Source organism: Semicossyphus pulcher, unplaced genomic scaffold (genome assembly GCF_022749685.1).
Source record: "Semicossyphus pulcher isolate SPU_LCO1_2020_fin unplaced genomic scaffold, fSemPul1.0.p SCAF_10, whole genome shotgun sequence".
NCBI classification, from domain to species: domain Eukaryota; kingdom Metazoa; phylum Chordata; class Actinopteri; order Labriformes; family Labridae; genus Semicossyphus; species Semicossyphus pulcher.
The window spans coordinates 12071961-12088581 of record NW_027211604.1 but is presented as its reverse complement, the minus strand read 5'-3'; the positions used below and the strand labels follow the sequence as shown (position 1 = coordinate 12088581).

Below are 16621 nucleotides of genomic sequence, written 5' to 3'. Positions count from 1 at the left end.
TGTGCACAATGCTTTGTGTGTAGGGAGATGCAGGCTGTGGAGAACGTGCTGACCATGATGTCGTCTGTGGTGAAGCGCAACAAGAAGCGGCTTCAGCTAAGGAACGTGTGCTGTGAGGAGAGAGTTTGGAAGGCTCACCTCAACTACAGCGTGGCTCAAGCCCATTTAGCTCTGCTTTACCAGGGCCTGGACATGCTGCCTGGAGAAGCCCTGCAACTCAGGTTCACTCATGCAAAACTATTTTACCAAACCTGTTCTGTGTTATTGGGGAACAATCAACCAGATACAACAGTTACTTTAACATTTTGTAACGCTTTATGGAATCTGAAGAAATTGCCTATAGTATACTTTTCTCCATGTGCTTTGTTGTAGGTACAGCCAATTAAATCCCTTATGTTTCTCTCTGGCGTCCTCTGGTGTCCTGGTGCGGAGGAACTCACAGCAACAGCAGTCCCCTGAAAATGACGTCTCAAAGAGAGGCACCTCTCACTCAGGTCTAAGGGATTATGTGACTGAACACAAAGACAAAAGCAAAGAGAAAGGTTAGGAAAATGGTACACTCTCTAGAATGAACTAGGAGAAATACACCAGGTCTGGGTTTAATGACTTCTCTCAACCCTTTCTTTCAACAGTCAGAGTTGATGACTCTGTCACAGAGGAGAGTTGTGAGGAGGGAGAGGACTCCTCTCAAACTGTAGAACAGCAGATTGACATTAACAGGAATACTACTACCTTGCTGCTGGAATCATTAAACAAAGCTGCTTTACATCTCCGAAGGGCCATGGTACTTTACACTCAAGCATGAGTACAGAAATGTTGTGATCATATACAATCATAGACTGAAAATCCAGCCTTTTTCACAATGTGTTTATTTGGTGCTTCAGTTATATATTGTTCTGTTGTATTTTAATGTATCTATTCTAATTATTTTTCAGGTGTTGGCCCATCGTGGCAGTCACTGGACAACTCTGCAGTGTGTGTGTCGGACTGTTTGGGACCACAGCTGCAATTTAACTGACTTAGTACAGAGAGTTGCACAGCTTGAACCTCCCTCCCCTGTCACAGCAGACCAGTTGCACACCACCTTTACCCCACTACTGGTGCTGGCTACTGACCTTATCATGGACATGCTGAACAGACTTGGGGTAAGGTTACAGAAAGCGATATTTATACATTTAAAAACTCAGAAAAACAATCTTTTTGTAATTCACTATAAAAACAAAACCTCTAGAATTTAAAGTGTGTAGTACTCTGTGGCCTGCCAATGATTGCTATGGTCTGAATCTACATAAGGAAAATGACTCAGTCCTGATTTTTGACTTTCATCTCCTTTGTTCCTACAAGCTGTGGAGTTTGTATGACAGTGACTTGACTGAGGATGAGTTAGAGTCCAGTCTGTATTACTCAGCCCCGCTAGATGACAGCACCCAGGTGGACCTGCGTTGGGTTCGCTCATTGGTGCTTCATACTCTGGAGCATCTCCATGAAAGTGGCAAATGGGAAAACCTGGCCCACTTTGCTTTAGTTTTCAACTCATACACACGGTACACAAAACATTTATTTTCCCACTATATTGCATTATGATTGCAGCAAAGATTTAATTAATAGGCTTTTTTATACTAAGACCATGAAAAAACAGCCACATACACACACATATATAATCTCCAGAATTTACATGAGAAACATTTAACAATCATTTGATTTAGATTTTCACACAAACTAATGCTAACTTTTTGTGACTTCAAAATGCTGTATTTTTGCTCATTAACCAATCAAGAATCCAATTTTGTAAATCTGAAAGAATCATCTAAGACAGTGTCTCATTATTTATGCGTATTTTTGTGTGCGTCTGTCTGTACCTGCATCTGTATGCCTATCTCAGGGAACGTTATGCCTTGATCGTAACTCCTCTGCTAGTCCATGCTCAGAGGAGGCTGCTTGAAAGGATAAGTACATTGGGAGGACCTGCAGTCCCACAACCACACCATGTCAGGACAAAGAAGGCCATTGGCAAGGAGGTAGCACATACTCACACGTCATTCAAGTACAAAAAAAATAACAAACCAATAAAACTGTTGTGGAAATACTGTGGTTACTGTTTTCATACAGCTTCAATTAAGAACCATGCAATTTAGACAACATGGTTGCATCATATTTTTTCCCCTATTGAAAGTGTAATTCATGAATCTCTTTTTTGAATACTAGTGTATTGTGTATATTGTACTATATGTGTATATTTGTGGCCCTTTTCTATATTGCAGGTAACTTACCAGAGCTATGCCAGCTCCCAGCTGATCAGCGGGTGGACCCCTCACCCTGCACAGCATCCACCCCTTCGCAAAAAAGCAGCTCTCACAAACTCACCTCCTCGAGACGCAGTTGAGCTTAAAGGTTTGAAAAGATGCCTCGTGATGTCTTGTCAAAATATTCACACAGTTACATTGTCAAAGGAATAAACAGGAATGGTGGAGGTATGGTGTAGACCAAAACATCTTAGAGCATAAAGGTTAAAGATCAAACATGCTTTGTCAGGTTGTTTGCTTGTGTAAAGTTTTCATGCATATTTTCTGTGTCAAAGGTGCAGAGATGCAGCACTCCATGTCCCTTGTCTGCGTTCCTCTGGATGTAGAAGACACATTGAGCTTTTACCGTAAAGCTCTTGAGAGAAGACCACATTGTCTTCAGGTCTTCCAGCATAGTCGTTCATTGCTGCTGCAGCTTCTGGCTCACACGCAGCCCTGTGAGTTCAGTTCTGACGGACACACATACACGCACTCACAATACAACTGCTTTAAAATCTGTTTGCAATACGTCTGTCTCTCTCCAGGCTTTTCGACACAGTTGAGGCACTGTCAGAGCAGAAACCTGAGTCATTCTGCAAGCCTGGTTGATTTCAGTCCTGTAGTTATTCAAACTCCAAACACCCAACCTTGTGACCTGAACGAAGAGGACTTCAGTACTCCAAATGCTCTCTACAGACTTCCTCTCAGCCCTGACCACATGCTGACTGTCATCGCTGCATACTCCACCTCCATTAGTATGAGCACAGGTTTTTTTTTATCAGTGGGATGATGAGTTAGACGTGTAATAGAGAAAATGCTATACTAGACTATAAGACAGCTATAAGAAGAAGATAGCATGATATATTTGAATAGACTTAGACTCAACTTTATTGATCCCTTTGGGATGACTCCCTCTGGGAAATTCAGTCTCCAGCAGCTTATACAGTACAATACAATAGGTAAGAATCAGCACACAGAGGGTAAAAAATAAAGATCAAAATATATATATCTATCGATATATAGATATATATATAAAAAAAAGTACAAAATTAGATAACAAAATATATAAAATATACACTCTTAGAAAATGTACAAGTAAACAGTGGGTAATAGTTCAATTAAACTAAATTAGGTTATTGCACTGTGGTGAGAGATTATTGCACTGTGGTGAGAGATTATTGCACATTGACAGATTTTCATTGCACATATGACCCTTTGAGAAATAAATAAATATTACTATTGAATAAAAGAAGTTAACTACTATTAACTTTGTGAGGTGAGTTAGTGGCTACCGCTTGTGAGAGAGTCTGTCCCTGTTACCTCCTCCCCCTAAGTGAGGAGTTGTACAGCCTGATGGCATGAGGGACAAAGGAGTTCTTCAGTCGGTGAATGAAGTACGTGTAAGGGTCAAAGTTGTAATTTTATTTTCCATCTCCATCCATCTATTCTTCAGAGTATCTCCATGCCAACGGTCATGACTCCCTCCGAGTCCTGGCACTGCATGAAATGGGAAATCTACAGTTCTACAATGGAAACACACGGTAATAATCTGTTGACTGAGTGTGCATATAAAAGCAAGTCTCTGGACATTTATTTTGTGCATTTACCTGCAGATATACAGAAAATGTCAGTAAGTTGAGTCGTGATTTTCCCTCCATTCTTGTAATCATTTCATTCCTGCCTGTGTTTTATATCCAGGGCAGCACACTCAAGCTGGAGTAAAGCTGTAGATTGTGCCTTACAGAGCTCAGGCATTGTAGAGAAACGGGATGGTGTGTCTTTCGGGGGTGGCTCCCTGCAACAAACTCTGAAACAGGCTGGCATTTGGGGATGTCTTCAGGCTGCTGTTCTCACTGCAAAGATTGCACAGTATGTTTTAATGAGGTTCATAATTGATTTGATGTGCTTCTGAGTGTGTGTTTAAACTTGTGCATTTGAAACCTGCCTGCTCCTGAGTGTGTGTTTGGATCTACAGATATATCTTAACTTCTGATATCGGCCAGCGGACCAAGTGCTGTCTATTGTCTGCTCACCTCTTTAAGGTAAAACTTCCATGGGATGTTAATCTCTTTCCACATAAACATTTTTTTCACCTTTGCTGAATATAATTTTAAGGAAATGATGACTGAAGTGTGTGTGTGTGTGTGTGTGACTTACTTCCCTAGTGTGTGCTGTGTTGCTCCCTTGCCCAGCCCCAGACTGACCTCCAGTACGCTGATCACAATATTGGAGATGAACTGCTTCCTGGAGTCGACCTATTCTCTGAGCCCTACAGGCTTCACCTCGGCACCACTGTATCCAGCCTGAACTTTATCTGCTATTGGCTTTTCACCACAGGCTACCACATCACGGTAAGCTCCTTATGACTGCCTGTCTGTCCACCTTTTTAACTACAATTCTCAAGAAAAATAATTCACTCAGTGTTAAAATCATGTTTGTAATTCCAGCTGCTGCCAATGATAGCCATATACCTTCACTTTGTGGGCACTGTGTGCAGAGATGTGCAGCGCACCGTTAAGGCAAAAATACTTAAGGTCAGCAATTGTGTTGTTTTTTACACATACATGGAATGGTTTTCCTCTCATGGCCCTGTTGGAGTTTTTACTCTGGGTTGGTATTTTCTGCAGATACGTGCCCTTAGTGAACTCTGCCTGTTCAGTGAAGCTGTAAAGGAATCAGTTCAACTCAGACAAGGAACAGGTGTCCCTTTGCCTTGTGGACACTGCATTGCCAAAGACAATCTCCAAGTATTAACACACACACACACACAGTTTTTTTTTTAGCCTTTTTTGTCTTTTAGCCTTTGTGACAAACTCTATGTGTGCTTTAAGTCACAGTTTTGATCTTGTGTTTATTCTGACTAAAGCACTATACTGAAAGTGTGAGGGCACTCAACCTTCTGGCCCTGTGAGAGTGGTGAAAGAATCAACTTACTGCAATCAGGTGTGTGTGGCACTGATTGGCTTTGATTAAGCCCAGGTGTGGGGAGTCTTCATATACCCTGAGTCTCCAGTGCCCTGTGCTGACTCATTATCTCACCTTCAGAGGTAGTGAGAGGTTCTCCATGTGGCTTCTCTAGTTGTCGGTGTATCTGCAAACATCAACTCACAACTTTGGGTGAATTTGTGGTCAATTGCCTGTTTCCCAGGGAATCATTTGGGGTGCTGGAGAGTTTGTGTGACTCCAGCCTTTTGGGTTATCAAAGGCCTCCCGGGCAGCCTTTGCCTTTAGCTTCGAGTTTTCTGTGTCTCCTGGACAATTTTGGTTTTGAGTCAGCTGCTTGGCAGCGGTGATTTAGTTAATCATTTTAGTGCTTTATTTCATTAACGAAGCGTGTAGTGGCTCTATACAGTTTCGTTGTCTTTTTCCTCCCCTTCCTTTTTCCAATCTATCGCTACTGCGATTTTGTGGTTATCCCTCTGGGATAACTTTGAGACACCCCTGGGTCTGCACCTGCGTCCCCCCCCCCCTTATCTGACAGTATGAACACATGGGTTATGTGTAGACCTCTTCTACCTACAGTAGAAACAATATTAGGAGACAGTATGTACCATATTTCTTAAAGACTGTGCCTCTGCTCAGTATATAAAGGCTTGATATGTTGTCGGATTATGCATACCATAATAAATGTAATAAATTGTTCTTATTGCGCAGCCTGCAAAGACGTTCTACAGCAACAAATCTCTCCTGGACAATGCTGAGGTACTTTGTTTATCTGATTCCTTTAGATTTCTGAGGCATTTCATCAGTACAATTCTGACATGTTTTGTAATTTCCAAAATCATTTTTTAGTTAAAGAATGCCCTCAAAAACCATTCAAAAATGGTATAACCATACTACCATGGGTTGTGTTCTGCATTATTGTCTGCTTTTAACACTACAAAATCACACCATCTCCCAAACAAACTCCCTGCCATTCAGCCGTCCTGAAAAATTCAACATTAGTCTTAATTAGCCCGACCAATACCAATGCACTGACACAAAAACACACTTACACAATATACACACACAAATATTTTACATACTCTTCCAGGAATTGTCAAAAAATACAATATTGATGTCTTCTCTGTGCTATTGCTTCAGCCAAGTTTATGACAAATGAACAAATGCATGTAGTATTTTCCAAATAGTTTTTCTTTTAACTTGCCTACTAAACATGTTTCTTGTGAATGTATTCTCATGTATGTGATGCTTGTATTTAGGCTTTGGAAGAACTAGTCAACTCTGATTTTGCTCCAGAGATTGGCAGGCTGTATGGATCTACATTGCGCCTACGATATGACCTAGCTCGTATTCAACTAGTCTTGGCCCTCAGTGACACTGTCCATGGGCCTCCTGTGCCAGGTCTGTAAGCTTGGTCACACATCTATTTTTTATTCCAAACTCCAATGTGGATCAGAAGCTTTTCATGCACAATGTGGGTATGTCTTTCAGATTCTATTGAAGGAGAAGCTAGTGCAAACTTTACAAGTTGTTCGGTGAACTCAAACCAGTATGAACAGGAAATACAGGACACCGAGGGCTCTTTTCTTAAGACAATGGAGCCAAAAGTGTTGACTCTTGATAGCCAAAAGGAGAAGCTCACTCCAGGAAGGATTAAGGTTGGACTTTTGCGAATTTCAATCTTTTCTTCATGGGCTTGCCAAGCACTGTAATTTTTGGATTTTGCTATTGTATCGTTGGCATCTTGCCGCAACTTTTTAAAATTTTGTTTGTGTCAATATTTCCATATCTGTCTTTTCCCCTGTCGTAGTTCTTTTTGCTAGAAGGAGCGTCCTCCTTGTTGCATTCCACTACGCAGAGACTCGCATCTCAGTCCTGTAGTGAAATGGAGAACCTACAACTGGCAATAGAGTCCAATCTTCTTAAGGCCAACCTGTACCTGCAGCAAGGACATGCTGCACTTAGGTACAGCATGTCCATACTGTATACTTTGAGTGGGTTTACTTTTGTTTGTTTTTCCTGATAATCCTAACCATTTTACTGTAACATCCCCCCTCTAGTTCTGAGATGGCAGTTTCATCATTGATGCTGCTGAAGACGTCTCCTGTAATCATAAGTGGACCCAAACCTGGCTCTCAAAAAGCCACATATGAGCTTGGACTTGCGGGGACTGAAAGTAAAAAGGTAGCCAAATATTCAAATATATCTGATGTTTGAACAAAACCCCAAAGCATATGAAATCCAGATCTATGTACTGCATTGTAAACAGTAGATTTCAGATTTCACTTTACAAACATGCAGCTCATCAAAACAGTTAATTTCCGAATGCCCTAAGAGACTCCAATCACTTGACAACATCTCAGGATAAACTCAGGGTCCATTTTTTTTTCAGTTTTTCATTTCAAGTGCAATTTTTTTTTAAATTTAGGTAATTTCACTTGTCCAATAACATATTGCACATATTTATTAACTTAAATTTATAATATACAGAAATACGAATGTGTGTGTCAACCCTGTCGTCTGCATTTTGCCAAGAGTTCCCATAACACCTTATGTCCTCTTTTGAAATACACCTGAGAAAGGATCTTTTTGAATGACTAATCCATCTTTGGCAATCATAATGTGCAGACATCCAGCATTCAATTTATTCAAAATGGACATGGGGGTGTGAACAGTGGTTGTAATATTTTCACCCCCATGAGGACAATAAATTCTCTATAGGGTTAGAAATGGAGAGTAAAGTGAACTGAAAAGTGACACAATCCTATCTTACATAGAGGTATACAATGCATAAGAATAAACTCAATCCTGTATGTCCCACTTAGGAGTTTATACATTTTTATTTTTTAAATTTGTTTTTATTTATAGATCTAGAACAATTTGACTAATTCCACTCCTATTTACACCAATCTTACTAGAGATGTAAGTTTAAATTTAAAGTTAAACTTGCATCTCTATGTGCTATATTCTCTTTTTAGGGTTCTAAAGATTGCAGTGTGTCAAACTCCCTGCATGAAGATTGTCCCAGAGCCGTTGAGGTCAGTGAGACAATTGGGGTTTCTCTATGGCTTCGTTGCCGCTTGGCTCTTGTCCACAGCCTGGCTGCACACAATCTTGGAACTGGTACTCCTTTCCCAGGTCTGGTTATGTGTTTTACTGCTTTTTCTTTTGTCTTTGTGGTTTATTGTCAACTAAAACAGTTTATGTATAATAATATAGTGATACAAATGTTGTACTTGGTGGACACTTTAAAATGGGAAGACTGAACATGATCATTTTTTTTACCTTGGTCCTTTACATTGTGACACTTTACAAAACTATTATATACTAACTAATATTATTCCAAGAGTTCCTAGTGCTACCTTAAAACTGGAGTATTAGAACATTGAAAAATCAAATATTAACACCTAAATAAATGCATAGTTTTTATTGGTGTTTCATAGGATGATTATAAGGTACTGAATCTGCTTTTGTGTGTCTGTGTTTGTCTTCTTGTGTGTTTGTGTGCTTATAAACGAATGGATTTTGGGGTGACGTGTTTTTAAGATAAGAACACTAATGAGGAGACAGCTCGGGTGTTACAGGAAGGTCTTGATGAATGTGAACGGTGGGGAGACCTTGATCTGCAAGCTCTATTGATTGTTGAAGCTGCAGAATTGAAAGCACGGAGAGGCAGAACAGATGAAAGCATGGAATTGCTGCAGGTACCAACACACACACAGCCACATTTTTTTGTGAGTTATTATTTTACGAAAACGAAAAAAAATGACATTTCAGAATAAAAACGCATTTGTGCCCATATTTTTCTAGGACTCCAGGTCCTGCTATGACAGCATCATTGTTGTTTTAAGTTTTCCCTTAACTCCCATTTGCTTAGAAGGTGCCCCCTTTATTCCTTATCTTATACACATATGTGCTTCTATTTATTTAACTTTTACAGAGACAGATAACTCTTTAAAACAGAATCTTCTGTTACATATCAAACAAACAATTTATTTCTGTACAAAGGAATTTGATATCGAAAAATGTGGTAATATTTTCATATGATGTTAAAAATGCTGGAATGGTCAGGGTTTTTGTGTCCATACAGTTCCCGACATTTTTGTTATGGAGTTATTTTTAAATACTTACAGACAAACTGACCTAATTTTCCAGGAGTTATGTGATTTGTGGTTTGGATAAAGAATGGCAGCAACATGCATGGTAGCGCTCTGCTAGGGGTGCATTGTGTTTATGTGTGAGTGATTAGAACTATGTAAAAATACAAGACAGTCTGGTGTTAATTTAAACAAAAATTAAAATGAAGTCTTGGTTACCATTACTGCCATGACCCAGTTTTGGACTAGAATGACAACCAATATCAAAGCTTTTAGTAAAAAGGCCACTTTACAAGGATCTTTAAATCGTCCTTTGTGCATTTATCCTCAACCCCTTTGTTCAATGTGCTGTAGGATCACCGCTGTTAAAATGAAGGAATACTGGGAATGAAGAAACAATCGTCCGTATTCAGATGATTTATCCATTTTGTGCCACTATTTACATTTCATAAAGTAATCTTATCACAAGTACTGGGACTACACCTCCAAAAGTAATCTCATCACACTTCACAAAGTGATCATAGTCATACAACTACTGCGAACCAGCCTCGAACCCAGACACTTGTACCTATGAGTCAACTGTGCTAACCATTACACCACCCTGTCGCAATGTATTACTTGCCCATGGAAGTATATCTATTTACCATTACATTATGACAATATAAGGAAAGAACCCTTTCTTTTCACAATGGTGCATAAAATGGCGATGGCATTGTGCCCTGTAGACCGGTTTGGAAAAGGCCGGTCAAATGACTGGGCCAGTGGAAAAAACAGGGGGCCACAAGTAGGAAAAATCAGCTTGAGTTGTCCATTTTAAAACTATGATAAACAAAGGAGAGCCTGGTGTACCTAAGAGCAATCACATAAAGGAAGCACTGCTCACCACGCCTGCCGTGACCCGGATTTGAACCGGGGTTGCTGCGACCACAACGCAGAGTACTAACCACTATACGATCACGGCCACGGGCTAGACTGAGCACTTTCTTCTCGTCATAGAACATTTGGAGCACTGAATATCAAACGTTCACCTTTTCTATCTGAATTGGTTTCCTACATGATGAGTGACAAAAGTGGGTCAGGTTTATGGTTTATCCAGAAATGCCATGTGTGTGCTTTCAGGAGAAATGTTGTTTTCAGAGAGTGATGACTAGCAAGTAATACAAGGGAGGCTTCATGACAGCTGTGTCTTAGTGAAACTGAAGGGTTCAGAGGCCTTTTAGGACATGTTGAAAGGCAGTTGAACAATCAGTGAGCTGCTTTCAGCTGCAGAGGAGGAATACTGGGAATGAGGAACAAGTGATTTTCAAGCTAAAATTTGCAACGAGCTAGCCAGGAGTCGAACCTAGAATCTTCTGATCCGTAGTCAGACGCGTTATCCATTGCGCCACTAGCCCCCCACTCAGGAGGTCACCTTTGTTTTCACAGCGCTACATGAAGGCAATGGTCTTGTGCCCTGTCGGCCGGTTTGGAAAAGGCCGGTCAAATGACTGGGCCAGTGGAAAAAACAGAGGGCCACAAGTAGGAAAAATCAGCTTGAGTTGTCCATTTTAAAACTATGATAAACAAAGGAGAGCCTGGTGTACCTAAGAGCAATCACATAAAGGAAGCACCGCTCACCACTCCTGCCGTGACCCGGATTCGAACCGGGGTTGCTGCGACCACAACGCAGAGTACTAACCACTATACGATCACGGCCACGGGCTAGACTGAGCACTTTCTTCTTGTCATAGAACATTTGGAGCACTGAATATCAAACGTTCACCTTTTCTATCTGAATTGGTTTCCTACATGATGAGTGACAAAAGTGGGTCAGGTTTATGGTTTATCCAGAAATGCCATGTGTGTGCTTTCAGGAGAAATGTTGTTTTCAGAGAGTGATGACTAGCAAGTAATACAAGGGAGGCTTCATGACAGCTGTGTCTTAGTGAAACTGAAGGGTTCAGAGGCCTTTTAGGACATGTTGAAAGGCAGTTGAACAATCAGTGAGCTGCTTTCAGTTGCAGAGGAGGAATACTGGGAACGAGGAACAAGTGATTTTCAAGCTAAAATTTGCAACGAGCTAGCCAGGAGTCGAACCTAGAATCTTCTGATCCGTAGTCAGACGCGTTATCCATTGCGCCACTAGCCCCCCACTCAGGAGGTCACCTTTGTTTTCACAGCGGTACATGAAGGCAATGGTCTTGTGCCCTGTCGGCCGGTTTGGAAAAGGCCGGTCAAATGACTGGGCCAGTGGAAAAAACAGAGGGCCACAAGTAGGAAAAATCAGCTTGAGTTGTCCATTTTAAAACTATGATAAACAAAGGAGAGCCTGGTGTACCTAAGAGCAATCACATAAAGGAAGCACCGCTCACCACTCCTGCCGTGACCCGGATTCGAACCGGGGTTGCTGCGACCACAACGCAGAGTACTAACCACTATACGATCACGGCCACGGGCTAGACTGAGCACTTTCTTCTTGTCATAGAACATTTGGAGCACTGAATATCAAACGTTCACCTTTTCTATCTGAATTGGTTTCCTACATGATGAGTGACAAAAGTGGGTCAGGTTTATGGTTTATCCAGAAATGCCATGTGTGTGCTTTCAGGAGAAATGTTGTTTTCAGAGAGTGATGACTAGCAAGTAATACAAGGGAGGCTTCATGACAGCTGTGTCTTAGTGAAACTGAAGGGTTCAGAGGCCTTTTAGGACATGTTGAAAGGCAGTTGAACAATCAGTGAGCTGCTTTCAGTTGCAGAGGAGGAATACTGGGAACGAGGAACAAGTGATTTTCAAGCTAAAATTTGCAACGAGCTAGCCAGGAGTCGAACCTAGAATCTTCTGATCCGTAGTCAGACGCGTTATCCATTGCGCCACTAGCCCCCCACTCAGGAGGTCACCTTTGTTTTCACAGCGGTACATGAAGGCAATGGTCTTGTGCCCTGTCGGCCGGTTTGGAAAAGGCCGGTCAAATGACTGGGCCAGTGGAAAAAACAGAGGGCCACAAGTAGGAAAAATCAGCTTGAGTTGTCCATTTTAAAACTATGATAAACAAAGGAGAGCCTGGTGTACCTAAGAGCAATCACATAAAGGAAGCACTGCTCACCACTCCTGCCGTGACCCGGATTCGAACCGGGGTTGCTGCGACCACAACGCAGAGTACTAACCACTATACGATCACGGCCACGGGCTAGACTGAGCACTTTCTTCTTGTCATAGAACATTTGGAGCACTGAATATCAAACGTTCACCTTTTCTATCTGAATTGGTTTCCTACATGATGAGTGACAAAAGTGGGTCAGGTTTATGGCTTATCCAGAAATGCCATGTGTGTGCTTTCAGGAGAAATGTTGTTTTCAGAGAGTGATGACTAGCAAGTAATACAAGGGAGGCTTCATGACAGCTGTGTCTTAGTGAAACTGAAGGGTTCAGAGGCCTTTTAGGACATGTTGAAAGGCAGTTGAACAATCAGTGAGCTGCTTTCAGTTGCAGAGGAGGAATACTGGGAACGAGGAACAAGTGATTTTCAAGCTAAAATTTGCAACGAGCTAGCCAGGAGTCGAACCTAGAATCTTCTGATCCGTAGTCAGACGCGTTATCCATTGCGCCACTAGCCCCCCACTCAGGAGGTCACCTTTGTTTTCACAGCGGTACATGAAGGCAATGGTCTTGTGCCCTGTCGGCCGGTTTGGAAAAGGCCGGTCAAATGACTGGGCCAGTGGAAAAAACAGAGGGCCACAAGTAGGAAAAATCAGCTTGAGTTGTCCATTTTAAAACTATGATAAACAAAGGAGAGCCTGGTGTACCTAAGAGCAATCACATAAAGGAAGCACCGCTCACCACTCCTGCCGTGACCCGGATTCGAACCGGGGTTGCTGCGACCACAACGCAGAGTACTAACCACTATACGATCACGGCCACGGGCTAGACTGAGCACTTTCTTCTTGTCATAGAACATTTGGAGCACTGAATATCAAACGTTCACCTTTTCTATCTGAATTGGTTTCCTACATGATGAGTGACAAAAGTGGGTCAGGTTTATGGTTTATCCAGAAATGCCATGTGTGTGCTTTCAGGAGAAATGTTGTTTTCAGAGAGTGATGACTAGCAAGTAATACAAGGGAGGCTTCATGACAGCTGTGTCTTAGTGAAACTGAAGGGTTCAGAGGCCTTTTAGGACATGTTGAAAGGCAGTTGAACAATCAGTGAGCTGCTTTCAGTTGCAGAGGAGGAATACTGGGAACGAGGAACAAGTGATTTTCAAGCTAAAATTTGCAACGAGCTAGCCAGGAGTCGAACCTAGAATCTTCTGATCCGTAGTCAGACGCGTTATCCATTGCGCCACTAGCCCCCCACTCAGGAGGTCACCTTTGTTTTCACAGCGGTACATGAAGGCAATGGTCTTGTGCCCTGTCGGCCGGTTTGGAAAAGGCCGGTCAAATGACTGGGCCAGTGGAAAAAACAGAGGGCCACAAGTAGGAAAAATCAGCTTGAGTTGTCCATTTTAAAACTATGATAAACAAAGGAGAGCCTGGTGTACCTAAGAGCAATCACATAAAGGAAGCACCGCTCACCACTCCTGCCGTGACCCGGATTCGAACCGGGGTTGCTGCGACCACAACGCAGAGTACTAACCACTATACGATCACGGCCACGGGCTAGACTGAGCACTTTCTTCTTGTCATAGAACATTTGGAGCACTGAATATCAAACGTTCACCTTTTCTATCTGAATTGGTTTCCTACATGATGAGTGACAAAAGTGGGTCAGGTTTATGGCTTATCCAGAAATGCCATGTGTGTGCTTTCAGGAGAAATGTTGTTTTCAGAGAGTGATGACTAGCAAGTAATACAAGGGAGGCTTCATGACAGCTGTGTCTTAGTGAAACTGAAGGGTTCAGAGGCCTTTTAGGACATGTTGAAAGGCAGTTGAACAATCAGTGAGCTGCTTTCAGTTGCAGAGGAGGAATACTGGGAACGAGGAACAAGTGATTTTCAAGCTAAAATTTGCAACGAGCTAGCCAGGAGTCGAACCTAGAATCTTCTGATCCGTAGTCAGACGCGTTATCCATTGCGCCACTAGCCCCCCACTCAGGAGGTCACCTTTGTTTTCACAGCGCTACATGAAGGCAATGGTCTTGTGCCCTGTCGGCCGGTTTGGAAAAGGCCGGTCAAATGACTGGGCCAGTGGAAAAAACAGAGGGCCACAAGTAGGAAAAATCAGCTTGAGTTGTCCATTTTAAAACTATGATAAACAAAGGAGAGCCTGGTGTACCTAAGAGCAATCACATAAAGGAAGCACCGCTCACCACTCCTGCCGTGACCCGGATTCGAACCGGGGTTGCTGCGACCACAACGCAGAGTACTAACCACTATACGATCACGGCCACGGGCTAGACTGAGCACTTTCTTCTTGTCATAGAACATTTGGAGCACTGAATATCAAACGTTCACCTTTTCTATCTGAATTGGTTTCCTACATGATGAGTGACAAAAGTGGGTCAGGTTTATGGTTTATCCAGAAATGCCATGTGTGTGCTTTCAGGAGAAATGTTGTTTTCAGAGAGTGATGACTAGCAAGTAATACAAGGGAGGCTTCATGACAGCTGTGTCTTAGTGAAACTGAAGGGTTCAGAGGCCTTTTAGGACATGTTGAAAGGCAGTTGAACAATCAGTGAGCTGCTTTCAGTTGCAGAGGAGGAATACTGGGAATGAGGAACAAGTGATTTTCAAGCTAAAATTTGCAACGAGCTAGCCAGGAGTCGAACCTAGAATCTTCTGATCCGTAGTCAGACGCGTTATCCATTGCGCCACTAGCCCCCCACTCAGGAGGTCACCTTTGTTTTCACAGCGGTACATGAAGGCAATGGTCTTGTGCCCTGTCGGCCGGTTTGGAAAAGGCCGGTCAAATGACTGGGCCAGTGGAAAAAACAGAGGGCCACAAGTAGGAAAAATCAGCTTGAGTTGTCCATTTTAAAACTATGATAAACAAAGGAGAGCCTGGTGTACCTAAGAGCAATCACATAAAGGAAGCACCGCTCACCACTCCTGCCGTGACCCGGATTCGAACCGGGGTTGCTGCGACCACAACGCAGAGTACTAACCACTATACGATCACGGCCATGGGCTAGACTGAGCACTTTCTTCTTGTCATAGAACATTTGGAGCACTGAATATCAAACGTTCACCTTTTCTATCTGAATTGGTTTCCTACATGATGAGTGACAAAAGTGGGTCAGGTTTATGGTTTATCCAGAAATGCCATGTGTGTGCTTTCAGGAGAAATGTTGTTTTCAGAGAGTGATGACTAGCAAGTAATACAAGGGAGGCTTCATGACAGCTGTGTCTTAGTGAAACTGAAGGGTTCAGAGGCCTTTTAGGACATGTTGAAAGGCAGTTGAACAATCAGTGAGCTGCTTTCAGTTGCAGAGGAGGAATACTGGGAACGAGGAACAAGTGATTTTCAAGCTAAAATTTGCAACGAGCTAGCCAGGAGTCGAGCCTAGAATCTTCTGATCCGTAGTCAGACGCGTTATCCGTTGCGCCACTAGCCCCCCACTCAGGAGGTCACCTTTGTTTTCACAGCGGTACATGAAGGCAATGGTCTTGTGCCCTGTCGGCCGGTTTGGAAAAGGCCGGTCAAATGACTGGGCCAGTGGAAAAAACAGAGGGCCACAAGTAGGAAAAATCAGCTTGAGTTGTCCATTTTAAAACTATGATAAACAAAGGAGAGCCTGGTGTACCTAAGAGCAATCACATAAAGGAAGCACCGCTCACCACTCCTGCCGTGACCCGGATTCGAACCGGGGTTGCTGCGACCACAACGCAGAGTACTAACCACTATACGATCACGGCCACGGGCTAGACTGAGCACTTTCTTCTTGTCATAGAACATTTGGAGCACTGAATATCAAACGTTCACCTTTTCTATCTGAATTGGTTTCCTACATGATGAGTGACAAAAGTGGGTCAGGTTTATGGTTTATCCAGAAATGCCATGTGTGTGCTTTCAGGAGAAATGTTGTTTTCAGAGAGTGATGACTAGCAAGTAATACAAGGGAGGCTTCATGACAGCTGTGTCTTAGTGAAACTGAAGGGTTCAGAGGCCTTTTAGGACATGTTGAAAGGCAGTTGAACAATCAGTGAGCTGCTTTCAGTTGCAGAGGAGGAATACTGGGAATGAGGAACAAGTGATTTTCAAGCTGAAATTTGCAACGAGCTAGCCAGGAGTTGAACCTAGAATCTTCTGATCTGTAGTCAGACGCGTTATCCATTGCGCCACTAGCCCCCCACTCAGGAGGTCACCTTTGTTTTCACAGCG

At 42.5% G+C, this 16621-nt stretch overlaps 1 protein-coding gene and 16 non-coding genes across 17 annotated transcripts in view; 1 reads left to right on the top strand and 16 right to left on the bottom strand.

Annotated features, from left to right (window-relative positions):
- cfap54 (cilia and flagella associated protein 54) overlaps nt 1–16621 on the top strand; it is a 123708-nt gene that overhangs the window by 10489 nt on the left and 96598 nt on the right. Inside the window, exons 33-54 of the mRNA XM_069671927.1 lie at nt 24–221; nt 373–530; nt 633–784; nt 936–1145; nt 1345–1544; nt 1883–2018; nt 2262–2391; nt 2579–2740; nt 2828–3037; nt 3736–3823; nt 3981–4151; nt 4258–4324; nt 4448–4633; nt 4730–4816; nt 4910–5029; nt 5937–5984; nt 6485–6626; nt 6717–6883; nt 7036–7190; nt 7286–7409; nt 8204–8363; nt 8772–8929. Coding sequence (XP_069528028.1) covers nt 24–221; nt 373–530; nt 633–784; nt 936–1145; nt 1345–1544; nt 1883–2018; nt 2262–2391; nt 2579–2740; nt 2828–3037; nt 3736–3823; nt 3981–4151; nt 4258–4324; nt 4448–4633; nt 4730–4816; nt 4910–5029; nt 5937–5984; nt 6485–6626; nt 6717–6883; nt 7036–7190; nt 7286–7409; nt 8204–8363; nt 8772–8929 — 3229 coding nt within the window. The remainder of the gene's footprint in view (nt 1–23; nt 222–372; nt 531–632; nt 785–935; nt 1146–1344; nt 1545–1882; nt 2019–2261; nt 2392–2578; nt 2741–2827; nt 3038–3735; nt 3824–3980; nt 4152–4257; nt 4325–4447; nt 4634–4729; nt 4817–4909; nt 5030–5936; nt 5985–6484; nt 6627–6716; nt 6884–7035; nt 7191–7285; nt 7410–8203; nt 8364–8771; nt 8930–16621) is intronic.
- trnar-acg (transfer RNA arginine (anticodon ACG)) lies at nt 10644–10716 on the bottom strand. Its single transcript has one exon. It is a non-coding gene; the product is annotated as a tRNA-Arg (tRNA).
- On the bottom strand, nt 10946–11017 carry trnah-gug (transfer RNA histidin (anticodon GUG)). Its single transcript has one exon. It is a non-coding gene; the product is annotated as a tRNA-His (tRNA).
- trnar-acg (transfer RNA arginine (anticodon ACG)) lies at nt 11378–11450 on the bottom strand. The gene has a single exon. It is a non-coding gene; the product is annotated as a tRNA-Arg (tRNA).
- trnah-gug (transfer RNA histidin (anticodon GUG)) lies at nt 11680–11751 on the bottom strand. The gene has a single exon. It is a non-coding gene; the product is annotated as a tRNA-His (tRNA).
- Nucleotides 12112–12184, bottom strand: trnar-acg (transfer RNA arginine (anticodon ACG)). The gene has a single exon. It is a non-coding gene; the product is annotated as a tRNA-Arg (tRNA).
- Nucleotides 12414–12485, bottom strand: trnah-gug (transfer RNA histidin (anticodon GUG)). The gene has a single exon. It is a non-coding gene; the product is annotated as a tRNA-His (tRNA).
- trnar-acg (transfer RNA arginine (anticodon ACG)) lies at nt 12846–12918 on the bottom strand. The gene has a single exon. It is a non-coding gene; the product is annotated as a tRNA-Arg (tRNA).
- trnah-gug (transfer RNA histidin (anticodon GUG)) lies at nt 13148–13219 on the bottom strand. Its single transcript has one exon. It is a non-coding gene; the product is annotated as a tRNA-His (tRNA).
- On the bottom strand, nt 13580–13652 carry trnar-acg (transfer RNA arginine (anticodon ACG)). The gene has a single exon. It is a non-coding gene; the product is annotated as a tRNA-Arg (tRNA).
- Nucleotides 13882–13953, bottom strand: trnah-gug (transfer RNA histidin (anticodon GUG)). Its single transcript has one exon. It is a non-coding gene; the product is annotated as a tRNA-His (tRNA).
- Nucleotides 14314–14386, bottom strand: trnar-acg (transfer RNA arginine (anticodon ACG)). Its single transcript has one exon. It is a non-coding gene; the product is annotated as a tRNA-Arg (tRNA).
- On the bottom strand, nt 14616–14687 carry trnah-gug (transfer RNA histidin (anticodon GUG)). Its single transcript has one exon. It is a non-coding gene; the product is annotated as a tRNA-His (tRNA).
- Nucleotides 15048–15120, bottom strand: trnar-acg (transfer RNA arginine (anticodon ACG)). The gene has a single exon. It is a non-coding gene; the product is annotated as a tRNA-Arg (tRNA).
- On the bottom strand, nt 15350–15421 carry trnah-gug (transfer RNA histidin (anticodon GUG)). Its single transcript has one exon. It is a non-coding gene; the product is annotated as a tRNA-His (tRNA).
- trnah-gug (transfer RNA histidin (anticodon GUG)) lies at nt 16084–16155 on the bottom strand. The gene has a single exon. It is a non-coding gene; the product is annotated as a tRNA-His (tRNA).
- trnac-aca (transfer RNA cysteine (anticodon ACA)) lies at nt 16516–16588 on the bottom strand. Its single transcript has one exon. It is a non-coding gene; the product is annotated as a tRNA-Cys (tRNA).